Source organism: Artibeus jamaicensis, unplaced genomic scaffold, assembly GCF_021234435.1.
Source record: "Artibeus jamaicensis isolate MK-2021 breed Jamaican fruit bat unplaced genomic scaffold, CSHL_Jam_final contig_3174, whole genome shotgun sequence".
Taxonomy (NCBI): Eukaryota; Metazoa; Chordata; class Mammalia; order Chiroptera; family Phyllostomidae; genus Artibeus; species Artibeus jamaicensis.
Genome location: NW_026521738.1, coordinates 767782 through 789789, shown reverse-complemented (window position 1 = coordinate 789789; position 22008 = coordinate 767782). Strand labels below are relative to the sequence as shown.

At 56.3% G+C, this 22008-nt stretch overlaps 1 protein-coding gene across 5 annotated transcripts in view; it reads left to right on the top strand.

The window, feature by feature from the left end:
• The first annotated feature begins 2279 nt into the window (after positions 1 to 2279).
• The window catches only part of TET3 (tet methylcytosine dioxygenase 3), a 101186-nt gene continuing 81457 nt past the window's right edge, over positions 2280 to 22008 (top strand). The window contains exons 1-3 of one of the 5 annotated variants that reach the window (XM_053663386.1): positions 2280 to 2300; positions 4367 to 5074; positions 19057 to 19113. In XM_053663386.1, coding sequence (XP_053519361.1) covers positions 4772 to 5074; positions 19057 to 19113 — 360 coding nt within the window. In that variant the 5' untranslated portion in view covers positions 2280 to 2300; positions 4367 to 4771. Of the gene's footprint in view, positions 2301 to 3435; positions 3520 to 3768; positions 4052 to 4366; positions 5075 to 18026; positions 18126 to 18618; positions 18741 to 19056; positions 19114 to 22008 lie in introns of those variants that run through there. The other 4 variants (XM_037130916.2, XM_053663385.1, XM_037130917.2 and 1 more) reach the window with 4 other exon arrangements.

Genomic DNA, 22008 nt, shown 5'->3' with positions numbered 1-22008 from the left:
CTGCGGTCCTGGGACCACACTTAGCGAACCACGCCGTCTCTGGCTTACTGCTGCTCACAGAAAGAAGCTTCATGGGCGCCCCCACGCCCGCTGCAGCCGCTCTCCTGCCCTCAGCGCCATACCCGTGCATAGGAGGCGGCACACCGCCCAAGGCAGGGTCGGAGAAGTCTGGATTTTATTTGGGGGCATCCTGATAGGTTTTGGGGGGTAAGAAGGCAGGGGAAAAAAAAAACCCTTGGAAACGGATGTCTCCTCCGTGTTACTAGGTTATTTCATTGACCTCCTAGGGTTACAAAGGTGAAAATACAGAGTCCCAGCCCCGCAGGAGCTCACAGTAACTGGGAGGGGGTGTGTGCAAACAATGACGGCGCCTGGATGATGCCTGTTCGAGGGTGGGAGCAACTAAACTTCTGTGGAGGGTGAGTGGGCGGGGCTCCGGAATCTGAGAAGCAGGGACAAGTTTCAAGGGAGAGCTGGCATTTATGGGGACACTTGGAGGGTGAGTGGGAATTTGACAGGTAGAAGAAGTAGCTGGGAGGGGGTGAAACGGGAAGAGTTTTCCCCAGACAGAAGGAAAGAGCAGTGAGACTGCCAAGGTGCAAAGTTCCAGGGGGAGAAGCAAGTAGGAAGACCTGACAGGCAGGTCTCGGGCCTGGGCCTGGTTTCCCTCCCGCCTCAGTGGCAGCCAGCTCCTTCCTTCTAATTGCTGACACCTTGTCAGATGCTGTCCCTCAGGAGCTGGTGTTCCCTGGGGATCTGTCCTGGCTGCCCTTTTCCTCTCATTCTCCTTGGCCACCCCTGATGAGCTCCTCCTTACCTGAGGTCTCACTGACAGGGGCCCATGTGTGTGTTCCAGCCCAGACGGTGCCCCTGAACTTCTCATTCACCTTTGCATTGATGTCCACAAGCATCTTTCTTCCTGTACTCTGTCTTGGTGAAAGAAACCAGCAGCCTCCCTGTTACCTAAGCCAGAGGATTATGTGAAAACACCCTCCATAGACAGTTGATGAAGAGTAAACTGGCATAGGAAATTGCTGGTACCACTCGCCAAGAAAGAATACAGGAGGAAAGATCCCAGGTTCAAATTTTGAGTCTACAACTTACTAGCCCAGTGACCTTGGGTAAGGTAAGTTACTTAATCTGTTTCCTTATCTATAAAATGGATTTAGTGATAGTACCTACCTCACAAAGGTTGTCCAATGGATTAAACAATAATTGACATTTATTAAGCCCTATGTTAAGTACTTTACTTGTGTTCTCTTGGAAGATGGTGACTACCTGGCCCAAGGTCACTCTGCTGGCCAGTGGCAAAGCCAGGTCTGGAACCCAGAGTTCTCTGGCTCCTAAGTCAGTGTCTTCACCTCATTGTCACACTGTCTCTCTCGAGATTGTATAACAAATAGGGAAATGCTTATGATGTAATGTTAGGTGAAAAGAGGACAGCAAATTGTATAATCAGTGCGAGGACAACCACTTTATCAAAAAAGGAAACTAATCTGCCCATAGAAAAAGCTAGAGAGAAATGCAGCAAATGGTCCAATACTGTATTGGGGTGATGTTCGTCTTCTAATTCTCTGAATTTTCTACATTTTATTTAATATAATTTCTATTAAAATAAATTTAAAACATCAAACAATTATAACATTAAAAACAATTACAAGTCCATGATCTGGTCTCATGTTTGATCGAAAATTACACTCTATTGGTTTCTCCTCAGTTCTAGACTTACTTCCCTGAATAGAAACTCTTCAGTTCTCTCCAAGTCCAGGGTAGGAAGTAGGTATTGCAGGCATGTTCACCGCGCACCCCACAGCCGACAACGCCGCCGCTGGAGCAGGCTGTCAAAATCAAGCATGCTAGAAGGGAAGCTCCAGACAGAACTCGAGCTTCTCCTACCACCTAGGGCTGTCTTGGACAGCGCTACTAGAGATCAGTAACATTTTTTTTTTCCTAAGTAGCCGGCCGAATGCTCTTTTTCCAGTTCTGGCTGACTTGTTAGCTTCAGCCTGGTGGGGACGCCTGCCAGGTACCTGGCTCTGTGAGCACCGCCCAAACTGGTCAGGCCAGTCCGCCCGAGGTTGTTTCTGCCAGGACTTGCCCGCGCGCGTGAGCGCGGGCGCGCGCGTATGTGTGTGTTTGTATGTGTGTGTGTGTGCGCGCGTGTGTGTTTTAGAGACCCACCCTTCTCCCCAGCAACCCAGGTAGGTGGAAGGCAGCTGCAGGCACTATCCTGGCAGTCAGGCCAGAGGGGTGGAGTTGAATTAATCTAACCTGGAATTTCAACTTGGCCTGAACAACAGGTGAGGGAGAAAAGCAACAGAGAGAAGGGGCTGTTTGGCAACTTGGAAATATTCTTGTGCCTTGCCCCTTGCCCCCTGGATGGAAAATATTTCGGGGTGACTTTTGAAAGTGTCTGCGCCTGGCTACAGGGCTTGGTTGCGCCATGGTCCCCTCCAAGCTGTCCGAGCCCCCCCTGAACGCTTGTCCTCCTCGGTTACCCTCCACGATGCGCCCGTTCCCCCTCCTCTGAGAGGCAGGGCGGGGGTATCGGATTAGTCTTTGTTTTCGACGCGAAAGAGCCGAGCGCCGCGTGGGGGAGGCTCTCGATGGCAGGGTCCTGGGGTCCGCCTGGGCAAGGCGCTCGGCCGTGACCCCCCCCGAAGGTGCCCCACAGCCGGCCCGCGCGCCCTCTGTCCCCGGGTAACCCCCTTTGCCGGCCAGGCGGACTCGGTACGCAAACGCGCGATGTCCCCCATTGTCCTGCCTCGAAATGAGCGAGCAGCAGTCGGGGGCGGGGGGTCAGTCGGGTGCGGAGCTCAGAGATCCCGAGGGTGCCGGGGTCGTCCCAGACTGCCGCGGCCCGCAGGGAGTGGCAGGAAGTGGGGATGTCGGGCCGGCTCCGAGAGGGCCTAGGCTCGGAGGTCTGAGTGCCCCACCCCGTGCGGCCCGCCTTGCCCGCCGGGGCTGCAGAAGCACCGGAGGGCGGGGGCAGCCACCTCACGGGGTGGCCGGGTCTAGGGAGGGCGGCCCGCGGGGGTGGGGAGGTTCTGCAGGTGCAAAGGCGCAGCGGTAGGGGACCCTGCCCCCACCCGCTGGTGGGTAGCCCGCTCCATCCCCTCCCCCTCCACGGGAACTCCCTCCTTCCAGCAGCCCCGGGCCCGGCTGAGGGGGCTGCCGCGAGGCCGGCGGGGCTCCGCGGGGCCGCACGTGCGCGCCCTCCCGGGCGGGGGAGTCCCCGGGCGAGCACGTGCCGCGGCGCGCGGGGGGCGGGGAGTCCCGCGGACGCCTTCATTGCTGCTGCTGCTGCCGCCGCGGCCGCCGCTGCCTCTTCCTTCCTCCTGAGCCGTCCCCTCCTCGGCCTGGGCGGGGGGCTCCGCGCGCCGAGCTCGGCTGGGCCAGGAGCTCCAGGAGGCGGGTGCCCCAGGCGGCGGCGGCGGCGGCGGCCGCGACGGTGGTGGCAGCAGCGCGGGCCGGGAAACTTTGCCCCTTTGTGCGCTCCGCCCCGGAGGCGGCGGGCAGGTCGGTGCAGTCGGTGCCTTTCCGGCTCCGGGGTGGGGGAGGGGCGGCGGGGAGGCGTGAGGGGCCCAGCCCCGGGGGAGGGGACGGCCCGGGGGCCGGCCATGGGGGGGCTGCTACTTTGTTTCGGGGGACGGGGCGGGAGTGCCACGGGTCACAGAGTAGCGGAGCCGGGCGGGGGCGGCGGGGCGGGGGCTGCGGAGCCGCCGGAGCCGAGCGGCCAAGGCCCCAGAACAAAGGAGCCAGAGCGGCGGCGCGCGCGCGGCCCGGGCCGAGCTGGAGCGCGCCCCCCTCCTTGCGCCCCCCTCTCTGCGCCCCCTTGGCTGAGCGGGCCGTCCTCCCCGACCGGGCTCGCGGGCGGGCGTGGGGGGCGCGGCCGGGAGGCCAGCGAGGGATACCCTAGGCGCGACCCCCGCCTCCAGGCTGTTCCCTTGCCGGGGGGGCGCCTGGGCAGCCCCGCCGAGTGCAGCTCTCATCAAACTTTATTTTGAAAGCTCTGCTCCACTGGGGAGGCCCCACCGACCTTCAGTGAGGGGTGTGTGTGTGAATTAGGTTGAAACTCTTCCAGGCCCATGGGGGTGGGACAGAGGGCAGCTTTTTTTATGCCACCTTGACCACCACCTTCAATTCATCGTCAACGTTCTCTTAATAATCCATTGGGTCCTCAGCCTCCTCCCTCAGGCAGGGAGTGGGTGCTTTTGTGCCTTGCCAAGGGGTTCTGAGCAGAACCTCATTGCACAAGCCCCTTCTTTTCCCCCATTTTCTCTTTTCCCAGCAGCAGGAAGAGGTTAACACGTGAAAGTTGTCCCTGAGCCCTGAGTGATGTGCTTCCCCTTTCTGTCTCTTTCAGGCAGCCTCGCCTTCATCATCCTGACCAGGGAGGAGAAATATCAAGAGAAACCCCTCACCCTGCTCTGTCCCCGTCACACACCTGCTCACCTCATGCCTGGGTCCCGGGTGGGTGAGGGTGAAGAGCCCACCCGGTCAAGATGATCCCTTCTCTGGGTGCTGCTGCTGCTGTCCTCCCCCAGACCCTGGGCCCCAGCAGGCGGGAGTGTGGCTCCCAACTGAGCCCTATCAGACTGCTGCAGAGGAGGTGAAGAGGCGCCCATCCCAGAGACTGGAGCTATTTGCCTTCACTTTGTAGACTTTTGACTGTTTTAGGAAAGAAGGACCTGTCTGTGGCCTTTGTAGCAGGCAGGAAGCTAGACTGTGGCTCAGCCCTGGCACCTATGCCCCCACTTCTGGCAGTGTCATGAGCCAGTTTCAGGTGCCCCTGGCAGTCCAGCCGGACCTGCCAGGCCTTTATGACTTCCCTCAGGGCCAGGTGATGGTAGGGGGCTTCCAGGAGTCTGGGCTTCCGATGCCTGGGAGTGAACCTCAATTCCGAGGGGGTGGAGATGGGCGAAAGAAACGAAAACGGTGTGGTACTTGTGAGCCCTGCCGGCGGCTGGAGAACTGTGGGGCATGCACCAGTTGTACCAACCGCCGCACGCACCAAATCTGCAAACTGCGCAAGTGTGAGGTGCTGAAGAAGAAAGTGGGGCTTCTCAAGGAGGTAAGCTGACTGGTGCTTGGCTACCCTGTCCCTTTCTTGAGGGTGCTGTATTCCCAGGGGTCTTGGTAAAGGCAGTTAAGCCCACCCATGCATTCTGAGCCTCTTGGTCCAACTTGGAGTGTTAGTGTCATTGGAAGCAGCCTTGGGCTCCTTTGCCAGGCTAATACTTTATAATAGAGGAATCGAGTCTCAGGGCTGGACCGTGATATCCAGCTTTATCTCTACAAGTTCCTTGTCTTGCTGGAGACCTCAGGTATTTCAAGGTCCCACCAGTGCTTGGTGTGGGGAAGTGATTGATGGTGTCAGGTAAGGGATGCAGGCTGATGGGGTTTAGAAAGAAAAATCTGGGGTGCTTTTATGCTGCCCTTGGTGGAGCGGGATATTTCTTTCTGTAAACCTTTTCTTGGTGCCATCGTTTTTCTCAGACAGCAGGAGAGCCAGGTGAAACTGCTTGGGAACTTAATGAGAAACCCAGGATTTGGGTTCCTCTGTAAGTGCTTCTTGAAGTCAAGACTGTTTATCTCTGTGTTTCAGGACCCGGCTCAGTCCCCTGATGTGTCAGAAGCACTCAGATACTAATTGAATGAATGAATGATGTGTTTTTGAGACACTGTCACCTCAGGGAGGAGTACTCTCTGTATTTGGAGTAGTGGGGTAGAGGGAGGGAAGGAGGAGTTGAGATGAGATCAGAGTAGGGAAGGGAAGAGGCATGGACCCCACATTGGCCATCCTTCCCTCCCACGAAGTGGGTGGCAGCCGCAACAGCGGAGAGTTGGCAGAAGTGGGGACGAGCAAAGCTGAGCAGCTTGGGAGGCATGGTGTCGAGCTGAGGTCGCTCCAAGCAGTGGAACTGACGCTGGACAGAGACGGAGGCCTGCGCTGTCTGCGGGGCTCCCGGACTCTGCCACCGATTTGCCCAGGGGATTAGGAAACTGGTCCTCTCTCTGGGCCTATCTTCTCTCTGGAGAAACGGAGGGGTTGTGCTTGATGGTCTTTGAAGCCCTTTCCAGCTGTTTGCCATTCTGCCTCTGAGGGTGAGGGCACCTGTGGCTTCGTGGACTTGGCTGGGGTTTCCTGATCGCTGGATACAGAGCTGTGCCCTGGGCTTGGGGGGGGGGGGTGGTGGTCCTGTGGCTAGGTAGAATGATGCAAGTGTTGGGCGGCAGAAATTGGGTGGTGTTGTGATGTATTTGCCCCCTCTCACCTTCTCCTGTCCACTCCTAGTGGAAGTAGAATATCATGGTCTGGGGATCACAGACTCGGGCCCTGTTTCCCCATCTCTGGTTAAAGCAGACATCTGGATCACATTTGCAGCTCCTGTCCCAGAGAAGTGTACAGCCCTTTCTGTTGCAGGCATTGTGGGGGCGTTGGCATCCCGCTGGGCCAGTGCCTCCTGGGTCATTGCTGAAAGGGGGGAGGGATCAGTGGTGAGTTTTGCTCCTGGGCGTGAGATACGGTGTTTTGGGGTGGGGAGAACCTGTCCAGTCTAGTTTGTAAAGCTGGGTTCCTTTGCTTCCTTCCTTCCAGCGTTCACCCCCTTCTCCACCCGTTGTCTGATTCCATTCCTCCCATAATTGAACCTGAGGGGTAGAGGGCTGAGCTTTCTAGGCTGGATGTTTCTGGAACCAGTGGCCCTTGTGAACCAGGTTGAAGTTATTCTTCAGCAGTGATGAGGCATACCTGAGCGAAAGGGACTGGAGCAAAGCCAGGGTCCTGTCATCCTTGTGTGTGAGCTGCCGTCCCGGCTGCTGGGTGGTCGTTGTTAAGATACCTGTGATCTGGGTTGGCGGAGGCTTGGAGACAGCCCTGCGGAGAGACGTACGCACTGCCATGGTCGGCTGCTCCTCCGGGCCCCCGGGGTCAGGGAAAGTGCAGCTGGTGGCCTGTGGGATCCCGGGACAGAAGGTCCACGTGATGGCCCATGACGGTGTCTCTCAGTTTCTGGAGAAATAATGGAAAGGAGACAATGAACTGAGCTTTTTTCTTAAAGTGAATTTTCTATGACGTAAAGAGAATTGCTTTATTTTAATAATAGCTCCTTTCTACTTCTTAATGTTTAAAACGTGCTGTTTTTTAAAAATTGAACTTATTGGAGTGACATTGGTTTCTTTTAGGAAATGAAGGTGTTGATAGAAAGTTGATTTTTTATTTTTTGAAGAAGTCTTAGCAAAGTACGAAAGGATAACTGGTATCTGTCTCCATAACTTTTTTCATCAGTCCGTGAAGGCTGGAGGCGTGGGAACCGCTGCCCGGGCGACAGTGCGTTCAGTGCACGCCCCTCCAGCAGAGCTGAGGCGCCTGGAGCCTCTGCCCGGGTGAAGGCGCTCCAGAGTCAGCGTTTGCCAGGGGACTGCTGGGACCTAAACCATTCTGTCTGAGCGGCCGGGTAGCAGAGGAACAAGTCCCGGGGCTGGGGAAGTTGGGAGAGGAGGAGATGCATTCCTGGCACCTGCGTTTTCTTTGGTTTCGGCTTAGGAATAGAACTTTAGAATTTGGCCCTGACTCCTCAGGTGGAACAAGACATGGGAGTCTCTTGGGAATCAGAGCATCTCCTTGCAGCCTTGCTCCCTGGGGTTTGTTTCCTCCTCTGGGTGCCCTTTCCTTCCTTCCGTCCTGTCTGTGCCTCCCCCGGCTTCCTCCGAGCTATCTGCTGACAGCTGCTCTGTATCATCCTGTAAGCAGCTAAGTATTATCGTGGGTTTCCCAGCTTCCTTCCCTGCTCCTCACTCTTTCCTCGGTGGAGCGGGTGGGTGGTGGTGCTGTGGAGCCCCTCGACTCACAAGGGAAGCTCAGCATGTTAAGGCTGGAGAGAGCTCCCAGGGGGGCCCTCCCACCAGGGGCGGGTGACTACCACTCTGGGCCCTGAAGTGCAGTAACACATCTAACAGGTTGGTGCATTCCTGTACCATAGTTGTCCTTCCTGGTTCCAGGAAGCGTTTAGGTCCCTGACTGATGCCCGAGGCTGTGCGACCGCCACGTTCTTGTTACCTGAGGGGTGGGCTGTAGCACAGGACAGCTGATCAGAAAAGTCCGATCTGGTGGATGTGGAGACACAGAGGTCTCGACCCAAAGGAAGCCCTGTGCTGCTCACTCTCCTGAGTATCAGTCTTCTCATTTGTCAGCTGTGGTAACCTTTCTTTCTGCAGGGCTGCTGTGAAAATTCAGATCAAGTATGCATAACGTCTGACACGTAGTAGGTACTCAGTGCTTGGTGACAAAATATCCCTAAAACATCTAGAAAAGAGTTCATCTTTACACACACACAGTTGTACATTAGTGAGGCTCTGGGTTGTGATTGTAAAGATGCAGTTCACCTTAAATGTTTATCTCAAGACATTCCCCAACATGCTCATATCAGAATCACGGGGCCAGGCAGAGGGAGGGAGGAGTTTGCCAGCCTCTTTGCTGGGGTGGAGGCTGGACAGCAGGAACAAGGAGCACTCTGGTCCTGGGCGGGACTTAAAAGTTGCTCACGGACAAGGGAAGTGAATGCCTGGTAGGGTGGGAGAACAACCCTTCGTGTGTGTACGTGGGGGGGGGGTTGTACTGGAAGATGTGTGCACGAGAGTGGAAGCACGACTGAGAACGTGATCAGTGAAAAGGGAAAGAAATTGGAATATATATTGTGTAAGACACTGTCTGACACTCAGCCAAGTGGCTGAAACAGCTCTCTGGGCCAGTTTTGAGACAAGATACCTTGCAATTAGGGATCGCTCAGCAGTATTAGAAGAGCGGGTGGATTCTTGCCTCACCTGCCATTAGACCTGTCTCCCCGAAGATAGAGGCTCTGAGGGGGGATTCTTTCAACCAACAAAGGGAGAGTTGGTGGGTGAAGTGGAAGTGATGAGACTTTAGAGAAAGGGACCCCATCTTAGGGTGGTGAGGCCGGAGGGAAGGCTGGGCTGGGCAAGAGAGGTGTTTGCCATAGACTTTACACAATTGTTTTTATATTGTTTTTTTTAATTTTATTTATTTTTAGAGAGAGGGGAAGGGAAGGAGAAAGAGTGGGAGAGAAACATCAATGTGTGGCGCCTCTGGTCCCCGCTGGGGATGCTGAACAGGCATGTGCCCTGACTGGGAATGCCGCTCTGGTTCGCCTTTATTGTTTTTCAAAAAAGTTTTTAACCCCATGGCCACAGGCTCTCAAAGGGAAGTTAACTAGAGGGCTAAGATTGCTCTTTAAAAAGGAAATGCTGAAGGCACAGTCCTGAATGGCGCCCTAAGGAGGAAGACGACGGTGGGAGAGGGGGAAGAGCTGAACCGGCTGCTTGGTGCTGCGTGGCTGTGGCCCGTTCCTCGGGCGGAAGAGGGTGTGTGACCCCGAAGGCAGATTCACGAGTGGTCTGAACAGGGGCAAGAGGAGAGTCAGGAACTGCAGTGACCAGAATATGCTGAAGCTGGTGGAAAATAGTCAAGACAATAAAAGCCTTTTATTACTCCCAGCAAGAATGAGAAGGAAGGGGTAGGCTTACAGCTTCAGGGAGCACAACCAATGAGTGGCACAGAGAGAGGAGTAGCCATTGGGCCCCGTCGTGTTGGGAGGTATAAACAGGGAAGAAGTGAAGCGAGCATGGCTGGGAAAGCACAGCCAGCCATCAGCCGGCATCCGAGTCACTCGCTCCGACCTAGTACCTTCAGACGTGCTTGTGGGGTGACATCCTCATGAATTATGATTGAAAGGGGGCAAAAGGCCAGAGCCAGGCAAAAAAATTCAATTTGTCAAAGAGGTTTTGAAAATTATAACTTTAACATCGATTTTTGATGGTTCTAGACCAGATTGTTAAAAGGGTGGTTTGTGAAACTCTAGAAAGGCAGGTGGTGAGCTTTGGGGGTCCCTGTGATTCTTCGCAAAGCAACGCAGTTGAACTAACATCTGCAAATAAATGACGGTATCTCCTGCCAGCTTCTTGGACAGATCAGAGGGCCAGTTTTTTATTTAAAATCATCCTGAAGAGATGGCACTGGTATAATTGCCCTGGTTCAGTCTTGTCTCCTCTCCTCTCCTGTCTCCTTTTCTTTCAAGAGAAACGTCAGTTTGCTGTTCCACTTGTTTATGCACTCACTGGTTGGTACTTGTGTGCCCTGGCACATTGGGCTGATGCTCGAACCGACTGGGCTACCCTGTCAGGGCCTCCTCCTTCAGCCTCCCCGCCACCCCCAGCCTGCGTTTATGTTATTTTTTCCATTTATTTATTTGGTTCAACCTTTTTATCAACCATATGGACCAGCGCTCCACCTGGGGCAGACCCACAGGGGCTGCGGCCCCCAGGTGTATCTGCTGTGTAGTTAGAGTGGATGTCCTTTCATGCACAGGAGAGCCGAGGGGATGGGCACCTTCCGGACTCTTCCACAAACTGCTTACCTGAGTCTTGGGGCACCTGAGTGGTTCACACCCGTACTCCTACTTTGCTAATCATTGGACCAGCACCTTAGACCCAGTGACATCACTTGCCCCCACCTTAGACCCAGTGAGCCAGGTTGCCCACTTTCACCAGACTGCTAGGTGGTCTGCGTGTCCACGAGCGTCTGAGGAGCTGGAGACTGGGAGAAGGGAGGGGGCTTGGAGAAGAGGACAGAAATAAGTCTTAATAAACAGGGAAAAGAACTGCAGTCGCTAACAAGGTTAAGGAGGGTGACCCAACCCATTTCTTTACCCTGTAGGCCAGGGAGACCAGAACCTCTTGAGACTTATTCCAGGTTTGTTGCTCTTCTGGAGTCCATCTTCTGCTAGTCTAGTGAGTCATCGGTAAACCCTCTAGGCACCTGTGAGTGCTCTGAAAAGGGCTCTCAGACATCTGCTGCTCAGGGGCCTGACTCAGGACATTGGAGACCCCTGGGGGACTAGCAGCTGATGGTGGTTGGGAAGAGGAAGGGTGTGTTCCTAGAGTCTGGAGGCGTATGCAGCTGAAGGCAGTTGTGCCTTCATCGGATGTAGGTAAGGGGTAGGTGTGTCAGATCTGTGGGTGGGTGGTGGGGGAGGGTGCGGGTGTTTAGATGAATAATAGATTAGGGATTAAGGAGACTGGGGCGGTGTGGGACAGTGGGCCCAACCAAACCCGATGGACTTTAATTAGGGTAAGTCCGAAGTCGCATACTTGCTTTAAAAAAACAGAAGGAATAAATGCAGAGCGCTGCCTTCCTAGCAGGTGAGAAGAGTTGAAACTCTAAAAGGAGTGCGTTGCTAGCCTGTGTTGAGGACATCTGTCAGAGGGGTCACATGAGAGGCAGTGGAAGGAGGCTGGCCTGTTCGGCTTGGGCACGGGTGGAGGAACGCAGCGCCCCTGGGGTGGAGGGCGGAGTCCGCGCGGTCAGGGAGGGGAATGTGCAGAACGTTTCTTAGTGGCTGGGAGTTGTAAGCAGGCACACTGAACTCCTGCTAGAAAAAAGAATCGTCTACCGTCTGTAGCTGTTCCAGAACCGAAGAGCCAGCCATACTCAGTGCGGCGCTTCCTGTGCAGAGGCGGGTGCCGAATGGCAGGGATGTGACGAGGACATCCTCTCAAGGGCGGAGGCTTCCACCCTTGGTATCTCTTGCTAAAACCATGTGAAGTGTACTGTCAAGGCTGTGTTCATAGTCCTCAGATAACTACACTGCAGAAGAAACATCTTTTAAGTCATGAAGTTTTTTCAGGCTCTAGACAATCTTAGACGTAGACCCAATCTCAGACCTAGGTTGGAATGGAATCTGTGAACTTCCTGCAAACTTCAGCTGAGTGCTGTGAGTGTCAGGGGCAGCTTTGCTCAGGGAAAAGGGCCCATGGTTTTTAGTAGATTCTCGAGAGCATTCCTGACCTCTCCGGATTTCACAAGCACGTTCTCCCTGAGCTGCCCAGTATGGTAGCCGTTAGCCACGTGTCACTGCATGGATGCAAATTAATTAAGCCATGACCAGTGTGGCTCTGTGGGTGGGGCGTCGTCCTGCGAAGTGAAAGGTGGCCAGTTCTATCCCGGGTCAGGGCACGTGCCTGGGTTGCAGGTTTGGTCCTGAGTCAGGTGCCTATGAGAGGCAACCAATCACTGTTCTTCTCTCACATCATATTTCTCTCCCTTTCTTTCTCCTTCCTTTCCCCTCTCTCTAAAAAATAAATAAGTAAATAAGTGCAAATTAATTTAAATTCAGTAACTGAGTCGCACTAGCTGCCTTTCAAGTGCTCAGCAGTGGCTTGTGAGTTCAACGTGCAGATGACATTTCTGGGCTGGGGAAATAGCCATCCTGGGTGACTGCTCTCAGAGAGATATTTTGGGTCAGGATTCCTGTCCCCACCCCAAGGTGAGTGGTGAGGGGTGTGGAAAGGGACAGTGGTTTCCTGGGTTCTAACCCACAGTGACGCTCACTGCTTCTCCTTGTGGGCATGGCCATGTTTTAATTATCTGCTGTGGGGAAGGAATAGCAGGAGAAGTGGGGTGTGGCTCTCCCCAGAGCAGAAAGGGGCGTCTCCCACCCACAGACTTGACCAGAGGCCCTGGTGAAACTAGACCTGTTTTGGTCCCAAAGGTACCTCTGCGCAGACCCTCCCGGAGTCGGTCGTCACCTCTGTGCCTTGGGCCTCATATTCTCGAAGCCGGAGAGGTGACCAGTGGAGTAGGAAGACCACGACAGGGGGCTCAGGCACTGTCACTAGTTCCCCACTCAGCTCCCCGTCACTTCTTTGCCACTCTCTTGTGGAGTGAGGCGGGACACTCGGGCTGCAACCTCCTCTCCTACCTTGAGCCCTGCTGCCGCCCTCTGCTGTTTTGGGAGGAGTTCTTGAGGGTTGAAGGCCTCTGCCAAGTGTCTGCAGGGCCTTTCTGCAGGGACACCTGGAGGTCTCACGCCCCTCTGTGGCCTTGTCCCCTGTGATTTGCATAAGAAATCTAGGTTTTCACTAGTCACCCAGGGAGGAAAAAAAGAAAGCCACAGCCCAGTGTGGGCCAACGGGCTGGCGGGCTGGCGTCTGGGCGGCTGCAGGTTCGGGGGCTGCCCGCTTGCCTCAGGCTGCACAAGCTGTGCGCCTGCCCCGCTCGCTCTGACCCACGCAAGTCCCAGCTCCACTGTGCCCCACATTCCTGCCCCCAGCCAGGGAGTTCGTGGGCAGATTAATGTACCTCCCATGGCTGGCAAAGCAGTAATTTCTAGATTCTCCGAGTGGAGGGGAAGTAACGCTGGGTAGAGTCATCTGGGGGTGTTTGCCAGCCTGCACGTGCCCGGTAGTGTCCCACTTCTCCCACAGACCGCCGGGAAGCTGCAGGAAGGGTGTGGAAATGCTGGGCCAAAAGCAGGTGACAAGCCACTGCGCTGGAGTCTGTCCTACTTCTAAACCACTCTTGTGAGGAGGACATTGAGTGACTCTCTCGTCTCATTTTTTTTTCCTGTCTTTTTATTGATTGCTGTGCCCTTTAAGGATAAGCTCTGAGTGCCCCAGTTCCCTTGAGGATGCTGGGAATGCCCCCGGAGCCCTAGAAGAGAGAGGGATGGCAGACTTTCACTGCGAAGGCGGGGTCCTGTTTGGACCGGGTTCCTGTGTGGGATGGGAGCCATCGGGAAGGGGAGAGCTCGTGCGGGGAGGACAGGGAGGAGAGACACCTTCCCGGAATGTTTTCTCTGTCCCAGGACCCACGCTACCCCTGGAATGTGCCGGGGGAGGGCAGCTCCTCTCTCTGGCGTTGCTCCAGTTTCCCAGGGCAGGACGTCATCTGCTTTAACTCGTAGACCTGCCAGTTGCTTTCCCAGCCTCATTCAGCAAGTCTCGCCTGGGACTGGCTGTGTGCAGGGCTGCGGCTGAGCTATGGGGAAAGAGGAGGCAGCATGTATTCTGCCCCTAATGAGCTCTCAGTCTGTGGAGGGAGATGAGCGTGGAAACAAATAATTACAGTGCAGTCTGTAGGGCTACCAGGGAGGGATGCCTCGAGGGCAGAGAGCAGCCTTCAGTCATCTTTGGGCCCAGAGAGCCCAGTGGGAAAGGGAAGGGACGTGTTGGGAGAGTTTCAGAGCAGTGATATGTGAAGGATGCAGTGGTGGGGTGGAGGGGGGAAGACAGGCACTTCCAGAAGGAGGAAGGCATCTCCGCGGAGCCTGAGATGCGCAGCGATGCTCCCCGAGTGCTTGAATGTCCAGTTACTGGTGGCGGGGGTGTGAAAGATCACAAGTCGCAGGGGACTGCCTGCAGATGTTCCTGGACCCTTCGGGTAGAAGGTAAGACCCTTTGTGTTAATTCCCCTCGGAAGTGTTCTAAGGCGCTGCTCCCAGGTTTCGAAACCACTCAGCATCCCCGTCCCACCTGTTAAGGGCCCCTTTACTTACTTGAGTTCTGGAACATTTGGTGGTCCCAGGCTGTTGAATGTGGGGTGGGGAGACCCTAATGAGATTCAGAGATCGCAAGACCTCGCAAGCCTCTAGAAGGGCATGGGGAGTACGGGCGGAGCCACACCTGCTACCTGTCACCCGCGGGGCCAGGGAGCGCTCTGCCTGTCGGTCCTGAGGCCTGCGGGCCCAGAGCCTGGCAGGCTCTGTCTCCGTGGGCATCGCCGGGTGCCCGGGTTCAGTCTGGTTCTGCTGTATCTCTAAGGAGGAGCACCTTTTCCTCTATTGCTGCTACTCTGCCTCCGCCGCCTCCTCCTCCTCATCCTCCTCCCTGAGATTGCTGTTGACACAGACTTCCGCTGCCGAAGCTAATTGTGAGGCCTGATCAGTGAATGAAGGCAAAGGCAGTTCCCATGACAACCGCAAAGAGTTTCAAATATAAGGCATGATGTGTGTGATGGGCTGCAATTACTTGGGTGGAAATTGATGCGTGGACACCAGGGACTTCAAACATAGGCTCTGGAGGTGGAGGGGGTGTTGGGTTTCTTTGGCAGGATCCTTTGTGTGATGAAGAAGGAAGGGAAGGAGGTCACAGACTCCCCCACACTCGATTCCAAGTGGCTTCGGTGTAGGAATGTTGGGCAAAACCCCACAGGGGCTTTGGAAAGGCAGGGCTCTGGCCATTCTGCTCGGAGAGGCAGGACGCCAGAGAGACAAATAGCTGTACCAAGTGTCCAGCGAGAAATATTAGAAGCGCTGTCAGCTGGCAGAGGACTGTGGTAACTCAAGAAGGCTTCCTGGAGGAAGGGGCTTGAACCAAGCTTTGAAATAAAGCTTTGTGGGGAGTGACCTCGTTCAGGACACAGCCATGGCCAGGGAGGAGAAGTCCATCTACCCACTGCCAACTCCAGGAGAGGTAGGTCGACGTGAACATCACAGGGCTGCACAGGGCGGCCCTGAATGTGCAGTCACGAGTGAGGGGGCTGCAGGAACCCTACTCGTTCTGTAGCTGTGTGACCTGGAGCAAGGTGCTTAGCCTCTCTGTACCTTAGTTTCTCCATCTGTAGAATGGACACGAATAACTCCTATGTCAGTTTATTTTGAGGGTGAAATGAGATGTGGTACATTTTACTCCAAATGCAGGGTCTGACATGGGTCAGTGCCTGGTCTGGGTCTGAATTGTTCCCATTCCCTGCTCTTTACCAGTCCGTCTGGGCTCTGGCCTGTGGGTGTCTGTGTCCTGGAGCTCCTCAGTCTTGGGGTATTTTGTGTGTTTGAGAGTGAGTGAATTTATTCACCTCTCCTGGTGGGGAGGACTGTGGCCCCATTCCTCCTGCCGGGAGGTCATGGTGGAAGGTGCATAGGCACCTCGGCCCCCATACCGAAAGGTCCCAAGTGCCTCTGGGTCCGTCACTGTGGAGCTCCAATGTAGAGGAGCAGATAGAGATGGGGCAGGGTCGGGTGTGGCCCCAGCAAGTGCCTTTGTGACTCCTTGGAGCCCCAGCATCCCTCAGATGCCTCAGAAAAGGCAGGGGACCGGGGTGGGACAGCGGTGGGTGCAGGTGGACTCCCTCAGGCACTGGGGGCTCCTCTTAGGGTATCTGCAGGGGGTGGGCCAGGAATTGTGGCTGAGGCAGGACTGAGTTATACCTCAGTGGGGGGCTGGTGAAGCAGAACGTCAGGGTGGCTCCTGTGGGCTGGTGAGGAAGATGTGGGCTGAGCTGAACAAGCTGCGACTCAGCTCCGGTTCAGCTGTGTCAGATCCTGCCCTCCCAGGAGAAGAGCGTCCCTCTGATTCCTGGGGACCTCAGAGAAAGCCGACCAGGAGAGTGGCCTCCGTATCGCCCAACCCCCTGCCTCTCCTCCCTCCTTGCGTAGAAACTCAGCTCAGCACATTCCAGCTCCGTGCAGAGCCTAGTAACTTGGGGAAGACAGGGCCCCCGCCCACGTGGGGAAGACTGCCGTGTAAATAAATAACTGAACTTGGCTGCGATTGGTGCTCTGGAAGAGGCCCTGCACTGCCCCGCTAAGGTCCTGGGAGAAGTAGGTGATGCTCGGAGAGGCTAGAGGAGCTGGAGGGTAGCAGAGGGAGGTGACTTTCAGGTTAAGCCCTGCTCCTTGCACCACGTTAAGGGGGGGATTGGGGAACCCAGGCAAGGCACAGTATCTCAAAGACGCCGATACTGTTCTCAGACCCATAGCTTAAAGGTAAGTGGCTGAGTTCGAGCGACCCCATCCCTCGTTGCATTTCCCTGGGCTCAGAGAACTGGGAGGGGGAAGCCTGGGTTGGAATTCTGGCCTGCCTGCCACTCAACAGCTGTGTGTTATGTGGGCAAGTAATCAACCTCTATCTCTAAGTCCGTTTCCCCAGAAGAGACAAGGTTGTGTGTGGAGTAATTCAAATGAGATGCTCCTACTGACATGGTTGGCACAGAGCCTGGTACCTAGCAGGGGCTTGATAAACTGTGGCGGCCGCAGCAGCAACAGTATTAATTGTACTGTCCAAGTGGTGTTAGTTGCTCTGTTCCAGTGGCGGCGGCGGGCTGTGTGGTGGGTGGGTGGGTCGGGCCAGGGTTTTGGGACCAGGATAAACGAGGAACTTCACTTGGCCTGGCAGAGTTAAGAGCTAAGGGGTGCAGAAGCCCATTTTTTCCATCTTGAGCCATTCCTCAGGAAACTGCTCCTTGCTGTGCCTGTCACCTGTCCTGGAGAGGAGCCTAGCGGTTCTGCCCTTTGTCCCCAGGGGTGATGAAGGCGTGGGCCCTGTGCCTGCTGGAACCTCCTTACAAGAGGTGAGCTGTGCTGTCTCTCCCGAGGCAGCTTCTGCCAGCTGACTAGCCCTTTTGGGACCCCAGCGTGGGACAGCTGTTGTGTGGGGCACATCACTGGCACAGGCTGTCACACATCCTGACTGGCTCTGAGTCACTTCTCTCTGGTCTCAGTTCTTCATCTGCGAGATGAGAAGCAGCACAGAATGACTTCTTCCAGAAACTAGGAGCAGCGGCAGCCAGCAGCACCCACACTGCAGGGGATGCGCTGCATTTCCCCACGGAGCCTTCACATCTGTGTGTGAGGTCACTGCTCTTGGTAGTTCCATTTTACCGATGAGCAGAGTGAGGCGAAGGTGCCACCACCAGGGCCCTGCAGCTAGGCTGTGGAGGAGCCAGGAACGCAACCAGATACGTGAGGCCCAGAGTCTGTGGCACCCCTTCCTGGGGGGCGGAGGCTCTGCGTGTTCACCAAAGAGGAGGGGGTGGGGTAGAGCAGGCTGTGCCTGTGCCAGGAATTAAATCCAGGAGTGGAGTACAGGGCCTTGCTCACCCCACTCTGTTTTCCTGCCCCTCACCGTCCTGGGTGGTGCAGCTTTCAGAGGCTCAGAGTCTGGAAACTGGAGGCCAGAGCCCTCGGGGTCTGGACCCACCTTCCCTCCTCAGCCTTTCCCAGAGCTTGTCGTAGGCGGGGGCTCCCGTGGCCCTTCTAGGAAACAGCATCCTGAAGGTGGCGGCGGCAGTGGTGGGGGTGTATTCAGGCAGGGATGAGTTGTCCCTGGGTGAGGTGTGGGTGTTACTCGTGCAGGGCGGGGAGTGGGGGCAGGCTGGCTTGGTGAGGCTTTGAGCGGTAGGCAGTGTGGGCTTCAGGAAGTCTATTTTCTGAGGTGGGAGCTGGAGGGAGGGAGAGTGGGGCTGCATGTGGTTAAAAACCTGGTCTTCGGAGCCAGACAGACCTGGCTTGGAGTCCCAGATCTGCTGTTTTCTGGCTGTGTCACCTTGGGTAAGTTACTTCACTTGGCTTGCCTTGTTTCTTCATCTGCAAAGTGGGGTAAAGAAAGGTTCCTATAGCCAAGACTTTATTTTTTTCTTTGAAGATTGCAGGGGTTGTTGCTCTTCACGCCGTTGTCATAGCACTGGCCTCGGGTGAGGCTGGTGTCCTGAGGTTAGACAGTGGTGGGAGGGGAAGTCCCACCAGAGGCTGCTGGACCCCGGGCATAGCCCGTCATTTGACCCTAGAAATGCAGAGGATGCCACTGGTATTATCTTCTGGGTCCTCTACTGGGAGGAGACGGGGTACCCTGGGATCCTCCGCCTGCCCGGGGCCGGCAGTGGGCCTGGGCCGCAGCAGTGCAGCCGACGCGGCCCGAGGCACCCTCAGCTGCGCCCCCGCCTCCCGCCTGGGCAGGTCCAGCCTCCGGCCGCCCTGCCCCCGCCCGGCCGGCCTCGGGGATTGGCTGGTGAGCGCGCCGCCCCCTGCACACCAGCCTCGCCGGCGGCAGGGAGGGGAGCCAAGCCGGCAGCTGGCCGCCGCCTCCTCTGCAGTGCCTCCCTCCGTGCGCTCCGGCGGGGATAATGGGAGGCCCGCCGGCCCATGCACCAGAGGAGGCCGGCCGAGGTAGAGCGCGCAGGGCAGGGAGGGACAGGCCAGCCCGGACGCAGGAGGAGGGGCAATGGCCTTCTGGATCTTGGGAGGGTGGAAAAAGGAGAAATGAAAATAAAAACACACTGGAAGGCGAATGAGCCTCTTCACCGCGCGTCTGGGCGGCAGCTGGAGGCAGGAAGATGGTCCCCGCTGTCCTTTCTTTCCGAGGAGGGCTCCCTCCCTCCCATCCTCCTGTTTCCCCTGCAGCGGTGCTGGGGGTACAGCAGAAGGACTTCGGGTCTCTCCGGCTGTCAGTCTGGCTCATCAGTTTCTCTGGCTTCTTTTGCAGGTGGAAATAAAGGCTTGTGAAGGAGCCCCGCCGTGGGGACAAGGGGCTGCTGTCAAGGTACCTTGTGTGTGTGTGTGTGTGTGTGTGTGTGTGTGTGTGTGTGAGAGAGAGAGAGAGAGAGAGAGAGAGCGAGCGCGAGCGAGCGCGCGCATGCACGGGAGCGCGGTGGGGGTGAAGTGTCTGACTGGATTGGATAAAAATAAAGGGTCTCCTCGGGTGATCCCTTAATCTCCCACTGTGTGTAGCAGCAGCTGAGGGGGAGGGGTGGCAGGGGTGTGGGCGGCCAATGAATTCTCAGGCCTGTGTGGGTTTTGTTTGGATTCTTTTTGCTTTCTCAGCTGGATGGTTTGGGTGCAGTTGGGACTGGATTTGTTGAACTGTGTGTGTGTGTGCCCGCTCGCGCGCGTTTTTAAGACATGCAACCCACTCTCCACCCTTGCCCCTGGAAATCTCTCGAGAATGTCCCTAGCACTGTTGGTTTGCATCCAATCTGCAGAAATCCCTGGGGGGGGGGTAGGCGGTAGAGGGGAGGGTAAATTGTGCTCCTGAGTCTGAAGCTGATAGGGTGTCATTAGTCATGGTGCTGTCACCATGGAGATGGCTGGAGGGGAGAGGGGGTGGTGGGGTGAGGATATTTTGGGTAGGGTGGGGGCTGATGCAACATCATGACTGAGAATCTGGCAGGCGGCTGCTGTTACTCTGTGGCTTGGTGTCTGGGGAACCAGGAAGGGAATGTTACCAGGTGAGTGGGAAGCTGGGAAGGGGTGCCAGGCTTCTTCTCCCTGTGGTTGTCTGAAGGTCAGGCCTGGGGTACTGGGGATTGGGCAGGGTCTGGTGGGGTGTCTGTCTTTACTAGGAAAGAAGGATAGTTCTCTCAGGCTGACAAGGACCAGGATCAGTAGGCTTCCTTGGGCTCTGCCCGATGAATTGTCAGGGCTGGGGACCCTCGGTGATTTTGGGATTACTCAGCAGTATCCTCTGCTGGCCCTGGGCAGAGAAGACAAAGCTGGAGGCAGCTCCGTGTGGCTGTCTGTCTAGTTCCAAGCACAGAGGCTGGGGAAGGCTGGGGACAGGTGGGCAGGGGCAGGACCAGATGGGACTTATTTTAGGAGGGAGGGAGCCCATTCTAGCCTATCTCAGCTCCACCTCCTCCTCGGGCCCCTGAGTCTGTGGAGAGCTGGGGGAATCTGGTTGCTTGGGTAGCAGGTGGATGAGCTGCTTCTGTCCCCAGACACTCCTCCTCCTGCTTCCTGGGAAAGCTGTGGGAAGCTCTGTGAGGTGCTGGAAGTCGCACTCTGCCACCTCACTGCCTGGGTGGGGACACTGGCAGGGAGGGGCTCTGCTTCCCTACGTGGGGTGGGGGCTCTTGGGTGAGGCGGCAGGGCGGATCAGAAGCTAGGGTGGTTCCTTGGCCTCCTTCCAAGGAACTAGAGGCAAGGACGATCTTGGGGGAGGGTAAAAATGTTGCTTCTGAAGCAGCTTCTGGGGTAAGGAGAAGAGCCAGAGGGCATTGGCTTCCCTGGGGAGCTGGGCATGCTTTGCTGAGGCTGGGAGGAGTGGGCGATCACCTGGGACCAGACCGTGAGAGGCCCCTGAGGCAAGCAGAGGGTGGTTGACACTGGCAGTGCTGTGGGTGGGAAGGAGAAAGCTGTGAGCTCACTCCACACGATCTTCTCGGGAGCAGAACCCCCAGTTCCACCTCCACTTCCTCCCCTGGCCTCCCACTGCTTACGGGGAAGCTGCAGTCACCAGGCGTCGTGCTTCTAAGGGCTGTGGGCATGGAGATCCTGGTGTGCACCTGCTCTGTCCCTGACCCTGGGGACAGCTGGACAAGGGGATGAGGACAGATGGACTCAGGGAGGCGGCAGCTCCCTCCCTCCTGTGTGTCTCCGGGGGCTCCTGGGCCAGAGCTTCCCTCTCTGCCAGGAGGAAGGGCTGCTGGCAGGTTTGTTTACTCCCTAAAGCACCCCCCTCCCTCGTGGTGGTTTCTCTTCAGCTCTTTCCGAGTGTGTTCTCCATTTCTCCCTGCCTGCGAATGTTCTGGCCCCGCAGCCCTGCTAGAAGCTTCCAGTGTAGTACCTTGACCCTTAATGTTGTGGGCATGTGTCGGGGCTACTTGAAAACCAAAGGAAGCCCTTCATCTTCTTCCTTCCTCCTGCTCAGAGTGGAGCCTGAGCTGTCTGTGTTTTTGCAGCTCTGAGGTGGTGTCTGTGCTTGCTTTTATTAAGTTCTCCGTGGGAGAATCACCACATCCTTTTGGCCTGCCGTGTGCACTGCCAGCAAGGACTAGAAACTGAGTCCCCTGTTCCTGGTGCCACACCAAGTTTTCTTGGGTGACCAGTTTGGTACAGTGTCCCACATACCCTGGATAAGGCAGTCTGGCCAGATCCACTTCCATCGGCAGGTCACGGTGTAGGAGGACATCAGGTGCATGAGTTCATTCTGAGTCTCTGGGGCAAAACAGGGGGGTCTCACAGTCTGTCCCCATGGGCCGGGTATAGGCGGGGGCATCCGGGGGTGAGTGGTATCCAGTAGCCAGTGGGAATATGCTCATCGACTGTGTGCCGAGTCCTGCCGGGGTTTCAAGAACATCCGCAACGTAGGGTGTGTGGAATGGAGCCTGGTGAACACAGGCTGGAACTCTGATGTCTGGTGTGTTGTATGTCTACCCACAATATGCGAAGGACCGAGCCAGAGCACACACTGTTGCTGTCACCTCCTCCTTGGCAGCCCGGACAGGAGTGAGAGCCCGGTGCCGTGAGCATCGTGCCGGCCGACGTTCAGGCCCCCACACTGCTCCCACGCGCTGCCCCACGGGAATCCTCAGTTGGCTGAAGATGGCTGGAGACTATTTTGGGACTCTGCCCAGGATCTCCACATTCTGTCTCTGGTTTTGACCACTGCAGAAATGCCCCATTGTTGACGATCTGTGCTCCTCGACTTTCCATACAC